Here is a 23,439-nt window from a genome sequence, read left to right as displayed (position 1 = left end):
AGTGTGTGGGCCAGTGTGTGAGTCGGTGTGTGGGCCACTAATGTGGGCCAGTGTGTGGGCCGGTGTGTGGGCCAGTGTGTGAGTCGGTGTGTGGGCCACTAATGTGGGCCAGTGTGTGGGCCGGTGTGTGGGCCAGTATGTGGGCCAGTCTGTGGGCCGGTGTGTGGGCCGGTGTGTGGGCCAGTATGTGGGCCGGTGTGTGGGCCGGTGTGTGGGCCAGTGTGTGGGCCAGTATGTGGGCCGGTGTGTGGGCCGGTGTGTGGGCCAGTGTGTGGGCCAGTGTGTGGGCCGTATGTGGGCCGGTGTGTGGGCCATTATGTGGGCCGGTGTGTGGGCCAGTGTGTGGGCCGGCAATAAAACAATAAACAAGTTGCATAAACTAAATCAGATAAAAAATTATCACAGTTCTGGTTTGCCTTAAGATGCAGTTTAAGATGGGTCTTGAACATGGAGTATGTAGGGCACTCTCTAATCACAACTGGTAGGCTATTCCAGTAGTTACCACTTTTAACAGAGAACACAGTTTTTGCAATGGTAGTATACCGAAAAGGCACCTTACAGTCCCCTCTACTGATGGCCCTGGTGGTAATGCCAGTGTCTGCTTTCTGTTGGATGAACTCATTCAATGGGGGAGGGGCAAGTCCATGCAGAACCTTGTACATGAAGCAAGTATATTTGAAAACTTGGAAATTCTCGAAACTTAGCATGTTATGTTTTTCTAAAACATTACAGTGATGAAATGAAATTGGTTTCCTATCAAATACTTTTATGGCTTTTTTGTAGAGTAATTCTATTGGTGTAAGAGTAGTGACATATGAAAGAGACCAGTTGATAAAACAGTACTCGATGTGTGATAAAATCATTGAATGCAGAAACATCCTTGACCTTGCAGCATTAAAGCCCAACCTCCAGGTTAAACCCTACTGATCAATTATGGGTAGTTTACATCATTGGTATATAATTTCATTATTTATTTTTTTCCATTTGACACCGGAAATGCCACTCTGAAAGAGTTAAAAAGGTCCACGCTCGAATAACATGCACGTGCGAATCAAAAAAGCTTATCAAACGCCGACGTCACTACAGGTGCATATTAATGAGCCGAATCTAAAAGCTTATCAGACGCTAGCACGGCCGTGACGTCACTTCAGGAAATGCCTTGCCCGTCCGGGTCATAGTACTAGATCAATGGTGGCCCACTCGGTGCATCACAGTTAGCCTATATAGCTCCGCCGTCCCTGCTACAGTCGGGACCACTACACTGACGTTAGCCTATGGTTCTCTCCTCTTTGTGTGCCCCCGTCCTTGCGGGTGTCCTGCGGAGGAGCTTGTGGACGCGACAACAGCGGCGGCCGTTGTTAGCTCATAGCTATCGTGTACCACTAGCCTTTACGGGCTCGAGCACCCTACAGGCTGCCACCATTGTCGCCGTTGTCGCGTCCATGGGCCCCCCGGCAGGGTACCCGTGGGGACGGGGTGTACAGAGAGGAGAGAACCATTTTGGGTCGGCCGTTCATGCCGGCCAGCGAGCCGGATGTCGGGATATTTTGTTAGCACAATAGCTACCAAGCTAAGCTATGTTAGCTACTAACGTTATAAACACAATATGTGTACAACGACACAATGATTTACATTATTACAAATATGGTAACGTGGTTGTGGCTTTAGAGATGGGTGGCTATAATCACGGAGCAATAGTGTTAGGTGAAACAGATACATTTTCATTCGGCTAGTAGTAGCAAGCATATATCTATGGTAGCAAGGCTCTCTGCCTGCAGTGCCTGCCACTAGCTGTGTGTGACTCTCAGCGCCCCCTGGTGCCCTGCACCTGTTGTGACGATCATTTCGATTACACACGCACGTTATGAACCATTGATTAAAATATCCACGTGCGTGGTGATTGTGTTGGGCAGACAAAATGTTTGATAAAAACGCTAAAACTGGGTCAATTTCAATACTTTTTTTTCCTTCTTCATGAAACTCACCGTTGGCCTAGTCCACATTGTTTATTGAACAAAAATACAACGTGAAGGTTGGCCTTTAACTGGCAGGCAGGGCCTGATCTGCCTGAAGTTTTCGATGTTAAACTTGACTGTGTTTGTCACTTTCTTCACATGACTTTTTGAAGGTCAATGTAGAGTCCAATGTGACCCCAAAATACTTGAATTAATGTACAATGTCCAGCTCCGCCTCTCCCAGAAACACATTAGAGTGAGTGACCTCTACTGGTGACTTTGTGAACATCATACACACTGTTTTCTTGGTGTTAAGTGAAAGACATGCTTTTGTTAGCCAGTCTTGAATGAGACATGAGACATCAGTGAATGAGATTCACGTTTCCTCCCAACCGCGAGTAGGCCTAGAGGCGCAGAAATGGAGAATGCTAAAAAAGAAAGGGTGGAGCTGAAAAAGCTAGAATTAAAAAACTAAAATTGGTAGTAAAAGACGCAGAACAATGTTCTAAAATTACAGACATGTTTAGTAGAGGAAGGGCTGGCGTTATAGTAGCTGCTGCTGCTAATGATGATGAAGTTCAAGTGGAAGGAACCAACAGTAACATGACAGGTGCGTGCAGTAGCCTAGTGCATATTCTACTGTTGGTATCTGCCGGTTCATGAGGGCTAGCTAGCCTATACTAGCTCTTGCAGTGATTTCAGTCATTCTATTACAAGACAATGTGCTTTCCGTATTCCTGATTCCTTACAGCACGTGGACTTAAATAGTCGTGACTCGTGACGTTTTTTCTCTGACTAAAAGTTTAGTTAGCAATGTTAGGACTAGTGCCCACCACAGCATCAGAAGCTAAAGTGCTAACCTAGAGAGCCAATCAGAACCTAGGACGGGCTGCAAATTAATCGGCTACTAATATTATAATAGTAAATACTCAAATAAAATACTATTATGTTCCCTTCCAAATTTTCATGTTGATATAATATTGGTAATCTAATTGATTGAATTGATTAGTTGCCATTTTACATGCTTAAATAAGATGTACCTTAGAATTCCCAACTGTTAGCCATGTTCTCGATCTGTATATGATTAGTCTCATCTACATGTTTGTAAATAACCACAGTTAACTAGCTTAAGCTAACAACTAGGTCAACTACTACCCGTAGTTAAACAAATGTGATTGCATATAACAGCTAACTGCTACAGCTAAGTTGGTAGTTAGCCTATTCCATTCATGTTGAATGTATTTATGAAGGTTGTTGATGGTGGTTGGCGCTGATTAGCAGACATGATTCTGTCAGTCTGCCACAGGGCAGCTGTGTTTGCTGATGCTGCTCACGACCACCAGTAGCGTATGACTGTGTGAGTGTGAATGCTTGATGGTTTCTGTGAAGCGCTTTGTGGAACAATGCTGATACAGTTAAGAATGAGTAATTCGCTTTTGGTTTTTAAGAAAATGGTTTGTAAAGCTATTTTTGAAAACTACAAGGCTCAATAATACTGTTTTTTTTTCTATTTTCTTTTAGAATACTGTTTTGGCGTCTTCATTTTTTTAATTTTTGTTAAGAATATAGGACATGCATATATAAGAATTATGCTTCAGTCTGTACTTTTTCAGTCACTGTAAAATCAAATATTGTTAAATGATGGTGTATATTGTATTGTGTGAGATGATGACTGAATAAACTACTACTACTACTACTACTACTACTACTACTACTACTACTACTACTACTACTACTACTACTACTTTGGGTGTTTTCAAAAGGCTGAAAAACGCTGTATGAATTCAAGCCATTATTATTGATTGCTGATGTTCTTCTTATGCAGTTGACTCTGAGGAAAGAGAGAGCGCCCAGTCCAGCACAACTGACCCTGAGGGGAGAGAGAGTGCCCAGTCCAGCACAGCTGACCCTGAGGGGAGAGAGAGAGCCCAGTCCAGACAGACAGACAGACACACAGAGAGAGAGACAGAGAGAGAGACACAGAGAGAGAGACAGAGAGAGACACACAGAGAGAGGGAATGACACAGAGAGAGAGACACACACACAGAGAGACACATACACAGAGAGAGAGAGAGAGAGAGAGAGAGAGAGAGAGAGAGAGAGAGAAAACAGGCTCTTGGAATGGGTGTCTGGGAGGAAGTGGGGGGTCTTTCGATGTTGATTAAACGGCAAGCAACTAATGTCATGAGTGCCAAATTAAAGGACAATAAATCCAATCTAACTGAAATTGTCTAGCACAGACCTTTCTATTAGGGATGCTCGATATTGGCTTTTTTATCGATACCGATATACCGATATTGTCCAACTCTTAATTTCCGATACCGATATCAACCGATATCAACCGATACCGATATATGCAGGGTTTCCCGCCCCAAAAAATGGAATAATTTCAGGTAATTAACATTACATATCTCTTGTTGTGGAATTAACACAACATTATGCATACTTTTGACAATAAATAAAATCAGAATTTGTTCTTACTTGCTTGCCTGGGTAAATAAAGGTTATAGAAATGTTTAAAACCGATACCGATATTTTCCGATATCACATTTTAATGCCGATATCGGCCGATAATATCGGTAGGCAGATAATATCGGACATCCCTACTTTCTATGGATCAAAACCTCAATATTATTATGGTGTAGTTAATACTTCATGTATCCTTAATCCCTAGGCTAATGAGGCACTAAGATGTTAGTAAAAAAAAAACATATGCCTATGACAGGAAGTAACGGTATATGTATGTGTGTGTCTGTGTGTGTGTGTGTGTGTGTGCACTGTGCATGAGTGCACATCTAGGGGCGGTGTGTAGATTTGGTCTCCCTGATTTTGACTCCTTAGCCACAGCCTTGGGTTGTTTAATAGTGGGCAAGTGTTTCATAGCGGCCGTTGTGTGGGCCGGTTTCGGGGCCGGTGCGTGGGCTGGTGCGTCTGAATGTCCCGGGCTGAATTTGTGTCCCAGTCCGCCACTGGAGTCAGGTCAAGTAGTAGTCTGACTAGCTTGTTTTGAGATGTTTGTAATTTGTTTTTTAGTGCCTTTGAGGTGCTTTGGTACCATGAGGTGCAAGCATAGTCGTAGTACCCTTGAATGAGTGCTCCTGCTAGAGTCTTCAGGGTATTCTTGTTTACCAGAGAGGAGATCCGGTACAAGAATCGCGTTCGTTGGTTGACTTTTTTTATTACATTGGATGCCATTTTGTCACAGGAAAGATTAGCCTCTAGGATGGAACCCAGGTAGGTAATTTCATCTTTCCTTGTGATAATATTGTCACCCACTGTAACCGAGAAGCCGTCGGTCTTGCTGAGTTTGTTATTTGAACCGAAGAGAATGGACTCTGTTTTGCCCATGTGTAATGATAGTTTGTTGTCGGCGAGCCATATGCAGATTTTGCCTAGTTCCGAGCTGAGGGCTTTTTCAACCTGTAACTTGTTCTTGTCAGAGACCAGCAGGGCTGAGTCGTCCGCAAACAGGAACAAGTTGCAGTCACAAGCTGACGACATGTCATTTGCATAAATTAGGAATAGTAGCGGTCCTAGTATGCTTCCTTGTGGAACACCACAGCTCACTGTGAGGGGGGGGGATAGGGTACCGTTTACTTCCACCATCTGTTCCCTCCCCTCCAGGTAGGATTGTATCCAGCTCACTGATAAACTATCAAAACCAATTGCTTTTAGCTTGTCAATCAGAATGGTGTGATTGACAGTGTCGAAGGCCTTTTGTAGGTCCAGCATGACCATGCCGCAGTATTTGCCCGCGTCCACCTCTTGTTTGATGTGGTCGTTCAAGTAGAGAAGGCATGTGTCAGTGGAGTGGGATGTTCTGAAGCCAGATTGGAATTCGTAGATTAGATTTTTTTCCGCGAGGTACTTTTCGATCTGTTCGTATACTATTTTTTCCATGACTTTCGAGATGGATGTAAGGATAGAAACAGGGCGGTAGTTACCCGGGTCTAATTTGCTGCCCTTTTTGTGCAGGGGTGTTACTCTCGCAATTTTGAAGTCCTTGGGGACGTGTCCCTGTTTTATGGAGAGGTTTATTATGTGTGTGATGACTGGGGTGATGGCTGCTGCTGAGTCTCTGAGGAATTTGGAGGGGATGTTGTCATGGCCAGTGGCCTTGTTTGGTTGGAGGGCGCTCAGTTTTTTGAGTACCTCATCTGTAGTTACTATTTCCAGTTTGAAGTCGTCTTTGTGGACGCCTAGGTTCATGTAGTATGCTACTATGTGTTCTACCCCATACTGCCCTGAGTGGGAGGGTAGTTTGTTTACCAGTGTTGTGGCTATGTTTGTGAAGAAAGTGTTTAAGTAATTGGCTACATCCAGCTTGTCTGTGATGAGCGTGTTGTCCGTCTTTATGTTTATGTTTGAGAACCTGGTTTTGAGTTTTTTACTGCAGCCTAGTTGATTGTTGAGTAATTTCCAAAGTTCACGTGGTTTATTTTTGTTTTCCTCGGTTTTGTCATTGATGAAATTTTTTTTAGCAGTTTTGATCATGGAGTTTACGTCATTTCTTAGTCTGTTTCTTTCTAGTTTGAGTTCAGTCACGTGGTCTTGGAGTTCACTGCTCGTGCTTTTGGTAAGCTTTGACTGACTTTTACGAAACTCAGAGCATTTTTTTGTCTCTGGCTTTCATAGCGGTCAGTATTTCAGTGTGCATCCATGGCTCAGCGCGATTTTTTACCCTGGTGGTTCTTAGGGGGGCCATTTTGTTTAGTATTGATGAAAATTTGGTTTTGAAGCCAAGCCAAGTTTCTTCAACCAGTGTACCATTGAGTTCATCTGACCAGCATTGGCCTATATACTATGATTACAGAATGCCAAGGAGAGAAAGAAAACTGAAGAACATTAAAAAGCAGCTGAAAAATGCTGTGAGAGGCAGCTTCTCCTTGAAAGATTGGGTCCAAAGCAACAACAGTCAGGGAGGAGATAATGATAAAGGTATGGATTTGTAAATCCTCACTGATAGCTATGTACTAGCTCGCAGAGCCATTGTTTGGATCATCACTGAGAATCCGGTGCCAACATGGTCAAGAATACTCATTTGACCGAAAATGTGTCTTAAATATTTAAATTGGCCAACCAATTGCTAGGTGCCCCTGCCCTTCAAACAGCCTGAGTCCGCCACTGCGTGAATGAGAGTGTGAAAAGTGTTTTTTAATACATTTCCCCACAGCCTACTGTAGTACATTCAATTGCTTAGGCCAAAATTGAAAAGACACTTTAGAAACAACAAAAAGTGGCTAGTTAGGTAGCCAACTATTTGTTTTTGATCAAGGTATTTTTATTGTACATTTCCACATTATACAAAACAGTAGGCTACATTGTATCAACCCAACCACCTACCAGATCTATTGATTGAAAATGTTATTAACAGATTTCAGAATGGGTACAATACAGTACAGCTCAATACACACAATTGTTAAGGGGATGCAGACCAGAGAAAGACTTTCGTCTTGTTTACATCAGGGTCCCCATTTTCAATTCATCATATATGACATACATGACATACAGATAGACAGTACTGTTTGTGATACAAAAATTGTTTAAAAAAGAGAGTATATACATTTGACGAAGAAACTGTACATTGGAGGTTGGGTAGGTGGGGTGGAGGGGGGTTGGGTATGTGGGGAAACTGTACATTGGAGGTGGTTGGGTGGGTGGAGTGGGTTGGGTAGGCGGGGGGGTAACTGTACATTGGATTATCGACGAAACCTTACTTGGTCCCAAGAAGAGGGTCTCGTGTATTATTGGGTTAGGACATTTACTGTACATTGGAGGGGGTTGGGTTAGGACATTTACAGGGGCCAGTTTCGAATTGCAGTCTCCCGTAGGTGCTCTTTGAGAGTGGTCTTGAAAGTGGGTAGTGATTCACATTCCTTTACAGCTGTGGGTAGGGCGTTCCACATTAATGTGGCATAATTGCAAAACGTGTTTAGTCCCTTGTTTGAGCCGAATCTGGGTTTAACATGATTTGTGGAGCTCCCTCTGGTGTTGTGGTCGTGGTATTCACTGACCTTTGGGAAGTATTTCGACATGTACATGGGTACCTTAGTCGTGTAGTGTATCTTGTAGACCAGGACCATTGCAAGTTGCTGTACTCTGTCGTCTACTCTAAACCATCCTAGGTTGTCAAAGTGGGCAGGGGTGAGGTGGGTTCTAGGAGTAAGGTCAAGCAGTAGTCTGACCAGTTTGTTTTGTGATGTTTGTCATTTTGTTTTTAGCGCCTTTGAGGTGCTTTGGTACCATGAGGTGCAAGCATAGTACCCTTGAATGAGTGCTCCTGCCAGAGACTTCAGGGTATTCTTGTTTACCAGAGAGGAGATCCGGTACAAGAATCTAGTTCGTTGGTTGACTTCTTTTATTACATTGGATGCCATTTTGTCAAAGGAAAGATTTGCCTCTAGGATGGAACCTAGGTATGTAATTTCATCTTTCCTTGTGACAATATTGTCACCAGTGTTGGGACTAACGCGTTACAAAGTAACGCGTTACAGTAACGAAGTTACTTTTGGCGATAACTAGTACTCTAACGCATTACTTTTGAAATTCAGTAACGCTACTTACGTTACTGAATGGTTCGTCACTGCGTTATTTGCGTTATATACGGCGTAGATTGATAGCAAGCGGTAGTGATTATTATTATTATTATCCTCATATCCTGTCTGCCTGGCTGCGGGGAACGCTATGCTGGGGGCGTGTTTTGTTTACTATTCCTGAGATTCCTGACTGATAATGGCAGCGCCCAGGCAGCTACTGCGTATTTCTCTTTTGTCGAGCGAAAAGAAAATAACGTTTTAGTTATGTCATTTGTGTTTTGGCTCAAAGATACTGGAGTATAACGTTAACTACGAGGACTCATCCAAATCCACTCGCCACCCGCGTAGAATGATACGAGGCGACACACAGCAAATGGGACGGAAAACTTTTTCCAACTACTTGGAGAGAGAATATACAGTACAACATGGAAATGAAACAAAGAAAATGTTTAAGGGGCTGCTGGACTAACTTTACATCTCGACAGACACTGGTGAGCAGTGATGCCACAGATTACTTGTAAAAGTAATCCGATTACTGATTACTGATTACTCCTTTAAAAAGTAATCCAAGTTACTTTACTGATTACTTGATTATCAGAGTAACTTAGTTACTTTGAAAGTAACTAGGTTACGAAGTCTTCGTCGTTCCCCCAACAGTTTTTCTTAAACGCTTTATTGAAAGTGCATAAATTGTTTTTAACTTGTTTCTCTGCACATAACGTAAATTGTTAAACTAGTGCTTCAGCTTCTGTACCATCAAGTATGGTAAAGCAACAGTCTATGATGCTCACAGCATTAGAGCAGCCAGCCAGTGGTTGTACAAAACCAGTGTATCTATTCACATCTAACAAATGCAGGCTGAACTATTCAATTATATCAACTGTAACTATTAAATTGTTTTTATAAATGTCTCTCTATAAACATACAATCAGTCTCTCTTTAACATGTAAATTAACTGTAAATCTGGCAAATAAGAGCTTTTGCTCTGCCACCATCAAATATACATTAATCAATAGGGAAAGAAACAATCTCTCTCTTTTGCCGTTTGGCTGGCCTCCGAGTCCTCCTGTACCTAGTCGAAGCGTCGGCTAGTGTTGTGATTCCAGATGCTTTCAATGCAATTGGATGTGCTGTTTTTAGCGGTAGACAGTATTTTGACTGAGGCTACGTTTAAACGAGCGTTTTGGGGTGGAAGTCTGAACAGAAACCACAAAAGTCTTCTTGCGGTTTCACTTCGTTTAGACAAGCGTTTTGGGGTGGAATTCTCAGACGAACATAACAACGGAGCCCTGCTGTCACACGATTGGCGCATATGTCACATGACGTGCTGTGAAGACCCGCCCTACTCTGCCTCTGATTCGCAGACTGTGGATGGGGAATGTGATTGGGCCAAAGCAGAGTCACTCACAGACAGAGAGTCCAGTCACACCGCGGGACACATTCTTGTGTAACCCTTTCACTGCCACACCACGTCACTCCATAATAATAATAAGAAAAACAGCTCAAAATGTATTTTTGACTGTCGAAAACGAAATAAAATACTGCATTCCGCCTGCATTATGAATTTATGATGAGATAGTAACGAAATAGTAACGCACAGCCACTTGGACAAGTAACTGCAATCAGATTACTGGCTTTTAAAGATTAACGCGTTAGATTACTATTTTCTGGGAAAAGTAATCAGATTACAATAACGCGTTACTTAGTAACGCGTTACCGGCATCACTGCTGGTGAGTGCAGTGATGTGAATGTAAATGAATGGAAACTCAAGTTGATCAACGCATTTGATCTGCCAGGGAATCTCATCAATACTAATCAAACAATATAAATATAGTCCTTTCATGCACAATTGATATCCTAACTATTCTAACGTTGCAATGCACGATTGATATCTTAAACAACGTTGCAAGACTGTTATAATGAAACGCTCCGGCGACAGATATCAATGCTGTTCCTCAAGCACTTATTTTCAACCTAGAACCTAAACGTGCATGCGCTCAACCTAAACGTGCATGCGCGCAACCTAAACGTGCATGCGCGCAACCTAAGCGTGCCTGCGCTCAACCTCCCAGAGCAATTAGGCACGGTGCATTTCTTATTACGTCGGGACATTTGTGTTTGTGTCAGATTTGTGTTTGTATATTCTAGACCACATTGCTTAGCAGAGTTCAGTGATGTGAATGGAAACTGTCAAGTTGATCAACCGATTTTGAGTATCTGTATCTGGCTGCATGGGAGCAATTTTTTTCTTCTTCAAGTAACTAAATAGTTACTTTTCACAGTAACGCATTACTTTTGGGTGTAAGTAACTAGTAACGTAACGGAGTTACTTTTGAAATGAGTAACTAGTAAAGTAACTGAGTTACTATTTTTCAGTAACTAGCACAACACTGATTGTCACCCACTGTAACTGAGAAGCCTTCGGTCTTGCTGAGTTTGGATGGACTCTGTTTTACCCAGGTGTAATGATAGTTTGTTATCAGCGAGCCAGGTGCAGATTTTGCCTAGTTCAGAGATGAGTTTTTTTTTTCAACCTGTACCTACCACTCGATTAAAGTAAGTAATTTACACCATTGCTGAGGAGAAACACACGCATACAGTACAGGGTTACATTCTCTGCTTAAATTTTTCCGACAAATGTCAAGAAAGGTTGCCAAATTGCATAAAATCTGAAAACAGACCCTTGGACTATTGGCCCCATTTTTCTGGGGACCCTCTGGAACTACCGGAAGGACTCCTGGTTTAAGAACCACTGGCTTAATACACAACAGCTACTCCAAATCCTCAGAGTCTGGCTCTGGTGATAGTTACCTCATAATCATCCTGTACCCCACAATGGCGTGGAGCGACATAAAACAAAGTACATGGGGATCCTATTGAGTATACGGTTTAGTATGAGTATGTGGGGATCCTATTAACACTTTGGTTGCCATTGGTTAACATGGTAAAACATGGTTGAATGCCACCACCCACTTCAATGATAGCGTTCTCATATTTGTGAACACATAATCTCTGTCTTATGTGTCTAATCTGCCCGTCGCTTATCAATGACATTGTCAACATTGTCAAAACGGATTTTTTTTATTTTTATTTTTTATTTTTTTAATCGGTTCATTTCCGTTTTATAGCATTTTGAAAAGCCCTCGTTTTCTTGAAAGTTTCAGGAAAATATATAGATTTCCGTGATAAACGGCATTTACTGGAATATTCTGGCATACACAAAAACAGTGATTTTTCTGCCTATTTATGAATCGTTTTCAAATAAACGCTAGATTATCGATAGTATATGTGTACTTATGCACGCTAGAGAAGCGAGCTGAAAAATATATTCTCTTATTTCCTGATTGCACACACACACACAGGGCACACGCCGATATCTCTGTGAAAATAGATCCGATTACCCCAAGACTGGTAAAATAAATTGCTTACCTCAGATCAGATGTTCTCCAAAAAGATTATTCCAATTCCTAATCGCCATTCCAAATATCGATCGCGTTTATTGATTCAGCGCCGGGTACTGTAAATATGTATTCCACGCTGTTCTGCAGCACTAGCATGAGGCTCGATTGATGAAATATGAATTCAAACTGTTTTGGGACCTGTTCTCTCTTCTTTTCCAGTCGACTCCCATCTTAAACTGAACTAAATGTTTTTTTCCCCAGTATGAGTTCTCATGTGTGTCTTCACACTTCCTGTCTGACTGAACCCTTTCCCACAAATTGAACAACTAAATGGTTTCTCTCCTGTATGAGTTCTCATGTGTCTCTTCAGATCTGCCGTACTACTGAACCCTTTCCCACAAACTGAACAAAGAAATGGTTTCTCTCCTGTATGATTTATCATGTGTCTCTTCAGTTCTCTCTTCATACTGAACCCTTTCCCACAAACTGAACAACTAAATGGTCTCTCTCCTGTATGAGTTCTCATGTGTGTCTTAAGACTGTCGTTCCTAGTGAACCCTTTCCCACAAACTGAACAAAGAAATGGTTTGTCTCCTGTATGAGTCATCATGTGGCTCTTCAGAATTTGTTTCATACTGAACCCCTTTCCACAAACTGAACAAAGAAATGGTTTGTCTCCTGTATGAGTTATCATGTGTGTCTTCAGTTCTGCCATCGTACTGAACCCTTTCCCACAAACTGAACAACTAAATGGTTTCTCTCCTGTATGAGTTCTCAGATGTACCTTCAGTTCTCCCATCCGACAGAACCCATTCCCACAAACTGAACAACTAAATGGTTTGTCTCCTGTATGAGTCATCATGTGTCTCTTCAGATCTCCCTTCCAACTGAACCCTTTCCCACAAACTGAACAAAGAAATGGTTTGTCTCCTGTATGAGTCATCATGTGGCTCTTCATAATTTGTTTCATACTGAACCCCTTTCCACAAACTGAACAAAGAAATGGTTTGTCTCCTGTATGAGTTATCATGTGTGTCTTCAGAATGTGTTTCATACTGAACCCCTTTCCACAAACTGAACAACTAAATGGTTTCTCTCCAATATGCTTATTAATGTGTATCTTCAGATCTCCCTTCTTTCTGAACCCAGGACTGCTGTTAGACAAACTTTGTACTTTCTGGGTCTTCTTTGGTTTCAGAGTCATCAAACCTGGTCCTCCACTCTCCTTCCATTCATCGCCGCCATTGGTGTCAGTTTCAGAACTGTCATCATCACTGTCATCAGTCTCATTTCCCAAACAGTCTGAAGAGAGGAGCTGGCCATCCAGACTGGGGCTCCTCTCCTGCTGCTCAGGGGGAACCTCCTCTTCACAGATAAACTGTTGTAAGGCAAGGGAGTCTAGAAAGAAGAATGTATGTTAAATGTAATTTGTTGTAACCATTACTTTTGAAAGTAACAAACACTACACTCTTGCCAGGAAAGTAACGAATAGGCCTGTATAGGGATGCACAGATCATATACCCAATATCGCCATCAGGGTGATACTAGCTACATTTGATTGATCTGTATCGACTACAGTTGGTCAGATCTATTACCAAGTAGTCATAAAGCTTCCTTTTCCGGTAACATCAGAGGAGAAGGAAAAGGTTCTCAGTTTTCCTCCAGAATGGATCTTGATGACATGAGCCACGCCCCCGGGGACCATCCAAGTGCGCCTGCCCGTCTTCGTCATGGACGCGACAGCGTTAGTGATCTGTTGTTTTTGCATGTTTTTCCATTGGGTTTCTCTTATCGGGGGGGAACCCTTGCGAGCACGGGGAGAACATGCAAACTCCACACAGAAAGGCCCGGGAGATACCCCACCTGGGTAACTGGCATCGTGGAAACCTGGTCCCCAAGCGGGAATCGAACCCTAGACCTTCTTGCTGTGAGGCGACAGTGTTGACCACTACACCACCATGCCGCTACATAGCTACAGCTATGTGAGAAGCTAGTGAAAGGCTACATCTGTTCCTCCCTCCCCAACACATTGGACCCCCTGCTATTTGTATATCGCCCCACGGAGGACGTCATAGCCCATTAAGGCTGAGCCCGAACGTTCTAACGTTAATTCGTTCCGCTGGCATTCAGACTTTAATTAATGGATTGGGACGTTCAGGAAAAAAAAAAAAAAAAGGAGGCGCGGGTTGAGGCGATGTGAAGAGGCGCGTCCCCGCGGCGGCGCGCAGGGTTGAGTCGAGGTGAAGATGCGCGTCCCCGCGGCGCTCGGCTAATTATTCAATCATGGCAGCTACAAGTGGGAAGACGTCACCTGTGTGGAAACACTTCAAATTAACTGACGACAAGGCAAAGGCTGTGTGTCAAATCTGCGACAAGCAGTTGGCATTCCACGGTGGCACATCCAACCTGGCTGCTCATATAAAAAATGTAAGTATTAGGCCCTAATTAGTAATTAGAAGTATCGCCATTCGCCACGTGCAGGCTGCGGCCTACTAAGGCCTAGTTGCCTGGCCGGCGCCTGGCAGCCTGCTGCGCGAAAGCGTGATGCTGTTGGCCTGGCCTCAAATAAATATAATAAGAACAAAATGATATATGCTAATAATAATAACAAATTCATTATTTTAGGTACATAAACTGGATCTGGACGGCGGGCCCACCTCCTCAACCATGCAGACACTACTGCAATTTGATGCAAAACCAATAAGCGAGAAGAGAAAGAACGAGTTATTGGACTCCATTGTGGACTTTATTGCTTTGGACATGAGGCCCATAAATGTAGTAGAGGGTGAGGGATTCAGGAGAATGGTTAATCTGATGGCGCCAGGTTACACCATCCCCAAAAGATCCACCGTTTCAAACAACCTAACCCTGAGGTACGGGGCCGTGGACATCGGTGGCGATGGAGGCGTACATGGCAGTCACCTGTCATTTTATTTCTGACGAGTGGGAACTACGGGGTTATGTATTGGAAACGAAATAGCTGGAGATAAAGCATTCGGGAGTAAACATCGCGCACCGCCTGGGTGAAGTGGCTGGCGCGTATGGCATACCCAACTACAAAAGAGTGGCTGTTGTGCACGACAATGCCAGCAACATGAAGCTGTGTACCGAGACACTTACACAGGACCCAGAAAATTGGGGCAAGGTCCAGGGGGTCTGCTGCTCGGGACACACTTTACAGCTGTGCATAAACTCCTCTCTCAAACAGAGCACGGTGCATCGCACTGTTGCAGCGGGCAGGAATCTGGTAGCGCATTTTAGAAAGAGCGCAAAAGCTACAGCTGCTCTGAAAGCAAAACAAGAACAGCAGAACGTCATAGCCCACAAATTAATCCCAGACGTTGCCACTCGTTGGAACTCCACAGCTGTGTTGTCCGACGCCACAGTCTCCAAAAAGGCGGATCGATTACTGGACCTCAGTTTGGACCAGTGGACCCTGGCAGGTGATGTCGCGGATGTGCTCCACCCTCTGGAGACACTCAGAGCTCTTCTCCCAAGAGGACAATGTATCCTTGTCGGCAACCGTGCCCATGTTAACTAATCTTAAAAAACGGCACTTGTCACCAGATGAGTCGGACAGCCCTGCGATAAGGGATCTGAAAAAGTCCCTGGTCCACGAGATTGACACCAGATGGGAGCTGCAACACCTGGAACCTGCCAGTATCTATCTCCTTTCTGCTGCTCTGGACCCCGGGTTCAAACATCTCAAATTCATCGATGCTGAGATGAAGGACAACGTATATATCCAGGTTAGACTATTGACTAATATATTCAATTATTAATTAAACTACTCTGAGTCTGACCGATATTCATTATTCACACAACTATCTTATCATGCCACATTGTAGCCTGCACAAGGCAGCACAACATCGTCTCCGATTTTAATTATTAATACAATATTTTATTTCCAGGTTGTTCTGCTTGCTGACCACTTGCAACAGCGTGACGCAACCGTGGAAGACGCCGGTGCAAGCGAGGAAGAGGGAGAGGAGACTGATGACCCGGCGGGAGCCGCTGGACCCCTGCAAAAAAAAAAAAAAAAACATGAAATTGAAATGTTGCTTCAGTCGAGGGATGAAGAGGAGGAGGAGACGGAGGAAGGCGGCGGATCTAGAAAAAAAGAGATGGAGCAATACCTCCAGGACAAATCCAAAGTGAACTGGATAGGCCGACTGCGTGAGTGAGGCATCGTTTTATTTTGGTTACTTATTATTTATCATTGGAAAGCCCTAGTTGTTAGCTTCAAAATGGTACCAAATATGAGGTACTTTGAAACACCCACTAAGAAATAATCCATCACAAACCCATGAAGGTCAAGTTCAGGAAGGTTCAGATGTGGGACAATAGGTTAAAAGAATATAAATACCTTGGCATCTGGCTTGATGAGAAATTTACATTTAAATGCCATTAAATGCCTTGCAAATAATCTGCAACATAAGGTTGGCTTTTTGTACAGAAACAAACCCTATTTTCCTATACTTAGCAGAAGGAGGGTTGTTGAAGCTATTTTTGTTTTGGATTATGGACACAGTTTATAGACATGCTGTTGCTGTTTCTACTATAAAACCACATAAGGTCCCCAGAGTTTGCATTGAATTAGGAAAATCTGCATTTAGCTTCTGTGCTCCCGACACACTACTTGAGTATCCATTGGTCTACCTCCTATGCACTGTAATTTTAAGAGCTCTGCTCTGTTGTAATTCAAAACTGAACTTTGTAAAGAAACTCCAAGTTAGGAGCAATGCACTGCTCTGTTGTATGTTAGAACTTTGTAAAGAAACTCAGTGTTAAGAGCGATGCACTGCTCTGTTATATTTTTATTTAACTATTTTATCACACTTTTTACTGTCCGTTCTATTTGATTATTTTTAGCCTATTTTTAAACTAAATTAAACCGCACTTTTTTACTGTCTATTCTATTTTATTATTTGTATTACTGAATGAAACCGTAAACAGAGAGGCCTATTGGGATGCTAGATCATGTGAAAAACGAAGGTTATCCTATAACCCTAGTTATATGAATACTGGCTGAGCGTCTCGCACTGCCATTATGAGATACCATCTCTCCAGCACCTACTGTGCCCGTGGACATTTTTTACATGCACCTCACTTGCACGTGACCACACCTACTCCCGTGCGTGCCTCTACAAGACACAGGAAGTGGTCACGTCCACGCCCTTCCAAGTTCGAATTCCATACGTGGAAAACATCCAAGGGACCTCAGGGCGCTGAAGAGCGAGACGCTCAGCCAGTATTCATATAACTAGGGTTATAGGATAACCTTCGTTATATTATCATACTGCCCATCACGTCTCGCTCTACCATTATGAGATCAAAAGGGGCAGAGCGGACGCGTGGCCACGTCAAATGCACCCCCTGAGGGCCCGTAAGCCCCCGCCAGGGAGAGGTCCCGGACCTCAGGACTGCCTGGGAGACAGAACCCCCAGTCATGTCGATGAGGTAAAACCTAACAAAAGGCCCCGGGGAGGACCAGGAGGCCGCAGCGCAGATGTCCTCCACCGAGGCCCCTCCCAACAGGGCACTGGAGGCCGCCACACCACGAGTGGAGTGTGCCCAGACGCCCAACCTGTCCAGCCAACGTGTAGCAAAGGGCAATGCCCTCGCACAACCAATGTGACAGGCGTTGCTTGGACAGCGCCTTACCAGCGCGAGAGCCACCGTAACAAACAAACTAAGGTAAACCTTCAGTTTTACAGGACACGACAGGTGAAGGCTCGCCTCTAAATCACTAACGTGAGGAGGCGGGTGAAAAGCCTGAAGCACAATATCCCTGGAGCTATAAGAGCTCCGGATATTCTTTGGCATGAAGACCGGATTAGGCCTCAGAGTCGCACTGCTATCGGCCCGAATAGACAGGCACTCAGACCGCACCGAGAGAGCACACAGCTCACCCACGCGCTTAGTGGAGGTGATGGCCAAAAGGAACGCGGTCTTAAAAGACAGCGCCTGCTCAAGAGGCTCAAACGGGGCCTCCGACAACCATCCTAGGACCAGTTGGAGGTCCCAATCGGAGACAGAGAACGTTCCACAGGCTTGAGACGCCGTGCACCAGCCAGGAAACATCTCACGAGAGGGTGGCTGAACAACGGTCTGCCCTCAAAGCCCAGATGACAAGAAGATATAGCTGCGGCATACACCTTCACTGTCGAGGCCGACAGCCTATTCAGGATAGACTGGAGGATAGACTGGAGGAAGGAAAGAACAGAGTCCAGGGGGCATGACACCGGGTCCAGGCCCCCAACCTCACACCACTCTTGAAACATACGCCACTTTCCTGCGTAAACCGCGGTAGTGGACAGAGCATGCATGTTCTGGATGGTGTTAACCACAGTAGGGTTAAGACGCATCCCCTCCAGATTCACCCTTTCAGCAGCCAAACCATCAAAGGCTGCCTCAGAACAGGAGGCAGAAACAGAGTTCCGCATGCCTGAGAGAGGGCCCGCGGTGACCACGGAACAGGCCACGGCGGGGCCACCAAGAGCTGAATCAGGGCCTGGAACCACACAGCTGAGCCCTGGGCCGGCGCGACCAGGATCAAAGTCCTGCGCTCCCGACGTACCCGCTCCAACAGCTGAGCCATCAGGTGTATGGGGGGAATGCGTACAGAATCCCGGGCGGCCACGGATACACCGAGAAGGCATCCACTCCCAGAGAGGGGTTGTCCTTCCGACTGATCAAGAACCACAAGGGGCACTGTCTGCTCGCAAACGGGTCCACGAGGCCTCACCGAATCGGTCCCAGACCTGTCTGACTATGTCTGGACGTAGTCCCCACTGGTCCGGGTGAGGACCGCCACGCGAGATCACATCTGCACCCACATTCTCCCTGCCGGGGATGTGGAGAGCCCTCAGGCTGCGCAGATTGAGAGACGCCCATAGCCAGAGTTCGACCGCCGCCCGGTGCAGATGGGGGGAGCGTCCTGATCAAAACATGCTCGCCAACCAGAAGGACTGCCTTCAATTCCAACACATTGATATGTAGTGCAGACCGGGCAGTCGGACCGACACGTCCCCCCCATCCCGTGAGGGAGGCGTCGGTGAAGACCGTGACGTGTGATAGCCTGCTGCCCATGGGGACCCCGCTGGCGAGGACCCCAGGCCACCCCCAGTGGTTGAGATCCCCCAGTACAGACACAGGAACCTTCAGCCGCTTCCCCTTGTCTCTCACAGGGTCTATTTTCATACTGAAAAACCACCTCTGTATCCTCCTCATGAAGAGGAGGCCAAGAGGGACCACAGGTTGAGCAGATGCCATCATACCGAGCAGGCGCATCACGGACAGCGGACAGGAATTTCCTGTGAGGAGGGAAGATCGGGATGTGAAAATACGCATCATTCAAGTCTATGGAGGTGAACCAGTCTCCCACTCTGACGGCGCTTAACAGGTGTTTGACGGTCAACATTCTGAACCTCCTCGCCACAATCAGCCGATTGAACGCAGACAGGTCCAGTATGGGTCTGACACCTCCCGATTTCTTGGGCACCAATAAACACCGGGAGTAAACGCCACTCATCGCGTCCTCCCTTGGGACCACGACAACGGCCTGCTTCACCACCAGATAACGAATCTCCTCGGCCAGGGCTGTCATTGCCGCGGACCCCGACAATAGAGTCTGTACCAAACCCGAAAACGGAGGGTGGTGGTGTGCAAACTGCAACACAAGCCCCACCATTAGCATTCTCTCCATCCACGCCGACATATGGCACTTCCGTAACCATACGTGGTGATAATCCCAAAGCGCCCCCGCAGCCAACTGGCGCTGGTTCGCCAGGAACCGTAGATAGGTGGCCCGGTCCCTCCCGCTGTGCGTTGTCAACCCTGGTCTCGTCAACCGTACGAGCAGGGTGTCTCGCGGAGCCGGGAAATCGCACCCTGACTCTACCAACGAGGCATATTGTAGTTCCTCCTTACTCACCATGGCTCTTTGCATGTTTGGGTTAGGGGTGGGAATCACCAGTTTCATCACGATACAATACGATAACGATTCTTTGGACAACGATACGATATTTGCCGATATCACAAAGTCTGCCACGATACGATTCGATTCAGGTGCCTGCGATCGATATGAGACGATATCATATACCCATTTAACACAATCAGTAACATTTAGAAAAAGACAACTAAAATATCATTTGACATTTATATTTTTGAACTCTTCCAGACATTTAAATGAAAAACAATCTATTGTTGTCATGTATACATTTATTATGTATTATATTTTTTATGTTTAAATATGAATATAAATTATCTTTCCAAAGACCAGAGATGGGACATGAATGTGCACACACACACACAGAAAGGAAGAATGCCCCCTCCCCACTAATGGAACTCTGCTGTTCTCTGTCTCTGATCAGGGTTAGCTTAGCTTAGTTAGCGTAAGCAGCTAACATTAGGTTAGGTCTTTAATTAACATGACGTGGGCATAAAGGAATGGCGAGGATGCAAAGCATGTTAGATGTATTTTACCCGTTGTGAGAAAAAAAGCAGGGACTTATTTTGGGTCGCCAAATAGGCGGACTCTGGAGCTATGCTGTAACTAGAGCAGGGGTGGCCAACCAGTCAGAGACTAAGAGCCACAAAAAAATTACTGTGGTACCACAAAGAGCCACACCATATACCAGCGTTTCTCAACCTTTTTTTTCAGTCACGGCACCCTTCATGTGTTTATAGGTCTCACCCTCTGGCCTCTGAAGTTGCTAATGTCTTTTTTATTTGGGCCTCACAGGGTTAAAAGTACCCTGTGAGACCCACGGTTGCAAAATTACAAAATCACTTTTAGCCATTTAAAAAAATAATGTTTATTTAAAAAATGTTAAAGGGGAACTATTTTACTATTTCTTTCACTATTTGGGCACTTTTACACAATTCCTGTGAGTCTATGGAACACCTAGTTTTTTTTTTTTTTTAAATGCATTGTTTTGTATTTCTAATCAAGTACTAAAAACCGCATTTTTCTACCTCAAGATCTTAAGCCGTTTTGAGGCTGGGCTCCAACCACTGTGTGGCCTGGTGCCAACTGCCACATCAACTGCCACATTATTATGCAGCTGAGAAATCTCTGACATCACAGATATGCACATTTTCAGATGACTCAGTTCAGTGAGGGTGAATATTGTGAGAGGAGAATTGGAAGAATTCGCCAATATGAGAATTAGAGATATATCCTATTAATATAAGTCCACATAGCTAAGAAACAATGGTAAACACTGAAAAAAGCCATTTATAAGATAGTTCCCCTTTAAGCACACGTATAGTCAATTGGTCCTGTTGTTCAGCCTCACAATGCTATTTGATAGTAAATGTGTTTATATGTCCCACCCTCTGGCCTCTGAAGTTGCTAATTTCTTTTTAATTTGGGCCTCACAGGGTTAACCTCTTAAGCCCGAGATATACAGTAAAAGTGTATATTTTCAGCATTATGTTTGTTTACCAATTATTTTAACTGTTATTAGTGAAATATAAGATTATAGAAATCTCAGGGCATTGAGTCGGAAACCGGCGCATATTGACAGGAGGAAGTGGCACAGCCAAAAGTGAGTGCAGTCTTTTGAAGGAAGAGACTCAGGGCTTTCAAATTTCGAAAAACTACCCTACCCAGCTCACACCAGCCCCTGTCAATCATCTGACTTCTGGATTTACTTTTTAATTTCTCTTATTTTTTGGGATTATCTCCCACAAACCTGAACGTTATTGCCCTAAAACAGAACGCAGTTAGTTTCTCTACCTTTCTGTGAACGTCTTGCAAAAAACGGTGTTGCAATATGATGAAGAATGGTGGAGAAATTTACATTATAAAAAAGATGGCAGAATTCAGTACTGTATCTACAAAACCTTCTGTTTAATCATCTTCCCTTTATTCATTTGCTTAGATTTTTCAGGTCTGGTCAATTTTAGCATGGTGTTATTTACAGTCAAAGATAATTTTTTTTTTAAATAGAATTGATATTCTCCTTTGGTTCATTACAATTTACTCAAGCCTAGTAACAGACACACTATTTCTGACACTGATCCATATATGTCCCTAGATTCAGATACCAAGAACATGCAAATGGACCATTTAAAAAAAAATTGTAAATGTTTATTCTACGTCCTTATGGAATGAGTGACATAAAAAAAAAAAAAAGTAAAAAAAAAAAAAAAAAAAAAAGTAAAAAAAAAAATGTATGGATGGAAGAGCCGCACATTGACGGGCAAAGAGCCGCATGCGGCTCGCGAGCCGCGGGTTGGCCACCCCTGAACTAGAGCCTTATAATCTGGCTGTAACGTCTACACACACTGTTGTTGGGCAGATATGCTCGCCACGGGATTTTCAAAATAAGTATCGATATGAACCGATCTTTTTACGTTGCATCGATCCTATTGGTTTGTTGATAATTACATCGATGTATCGATCTGGATCGATGCATCGTCCCACCCCTATGCTTTTATTGCTTTCTATTATGTACCGTAGGGCTGGGCGATATAACGATAAATATTGCGATATATTTTAATAATCGATATCGAAAATCGAAATAAAAAAAAATCGATTTTTTTTTCACCTGCAACAGGGCAGTTTTAAAACCAGAGACAGTGGACAGACTTGTCTTTCTTGCCTGCAACTTAAAGTAATGGCTTTGCTTGTCCAAATGACAATACTGACCAAATTCAGATTTCTTTTTCTCTTGTCCATTTATTTTGTTTGCTTTCTAATTTAAAATACATTTTGAAACCGTCTGTACACAGTAGGCTATGTGTGCTAGCAGAACTAGACTCCAGTCACGAGTCACAGTGCACATGTGCGGTGGTTTGTCCACCAAAAAAGCGCCAAAAGATCGAAAATAAACTAGCAGAGCCAGAACTGTTCAACTCCTCTGGAACCACAGCCAGCAGAGAAGCCGGTTTACTTTAGCTTTTAAACCAGCTGCAGCCTGAGAACTGGAGTGTGAGGGGATGTAACACTAAAGATGGCGGCAATGACAAAGAATTGCTGCAAAATAAACATACATCTGTTGTTAAAAAAGATTTTTTTTTTTACTTATAACAATTCGATAATTATCGATATCGAGAAATAAAATAAAATTATCATATCGTTATCGCGATATGATTTTTTTCCATATCGCCCAGCCCTAATGTACCGTTTACATTTGTACAATCGTAGTTTCTGTAAATGAGGTAAATTTTTAAATAAAGGTTGAAATGAAATATCTGCAACCCTGTTAATTGTGCTGTTGCCAGTCTTGGCCAGGGCGCTCTTGACCTCAATGAGAATACATTTTTAAATAAAGGTTGAATTATAAAAAAAATATTTAAGGATGGGTATATGTTGAGCCCCGCTCTCCACATTGCTTTCAGTTTAGCTGGTAGTCCACAGTAATACACATTGGCCGTATTACGGGGAGGGAAACTGAAGGGTGGGGATTGGGCGTTGTGGACAGCGACTCCTACAGGTCGGTTGGTGCGCCTGCGCAGTAGAATCAAGAAGCGACGCGGGCGGGGCCCCTCCAAAGCCCAGACCCCCGACGCTGAAAGATCGAGCCGCGCAGGTG

General features: G+C 44.0%; 1 protein-coding gene across 1 annotated transcript in view; it reads right to left on the bottom strand.

Annotated features, from left to right (window-relative positions):
* Nucleotides 1-23,439, bottom strand: part of LOC311226394 (uncharacterized protein) — a gene marked incomplete at its 3' end in the record, with an annotated part of 72,931 nt that overhangs the window by 8,790 nt on the left and 40,702 nt on the right. The window contains exon 7 of the mRNA XM_084311824.1: nt 15,823-15,915. Within this exon, the coding sequence (XP_084167950.1) occupies nt 15,823-15,915 (93 nt within the window). The remainder of the gene's footprint in view (nt 1-15,822; nt 15,916-23,439) is intronic.

Source organism: Notolepis coatsorum (genome assembly GCF_963971535.1).
Source record: "Notolepis coatsorum genome assembly, chromosome: 1".
Lineage (NCBI taxonomy): Eukaryota > Metazoa > Chordata > Actinopteri > Aulopiformes > Paralepididae > Notolepis > Notolepis coatsorum.
Note: the sequence above shows the minus strand (reverse complement) of the source record. Positions and strands in the feature narration are given on the sequence as shown.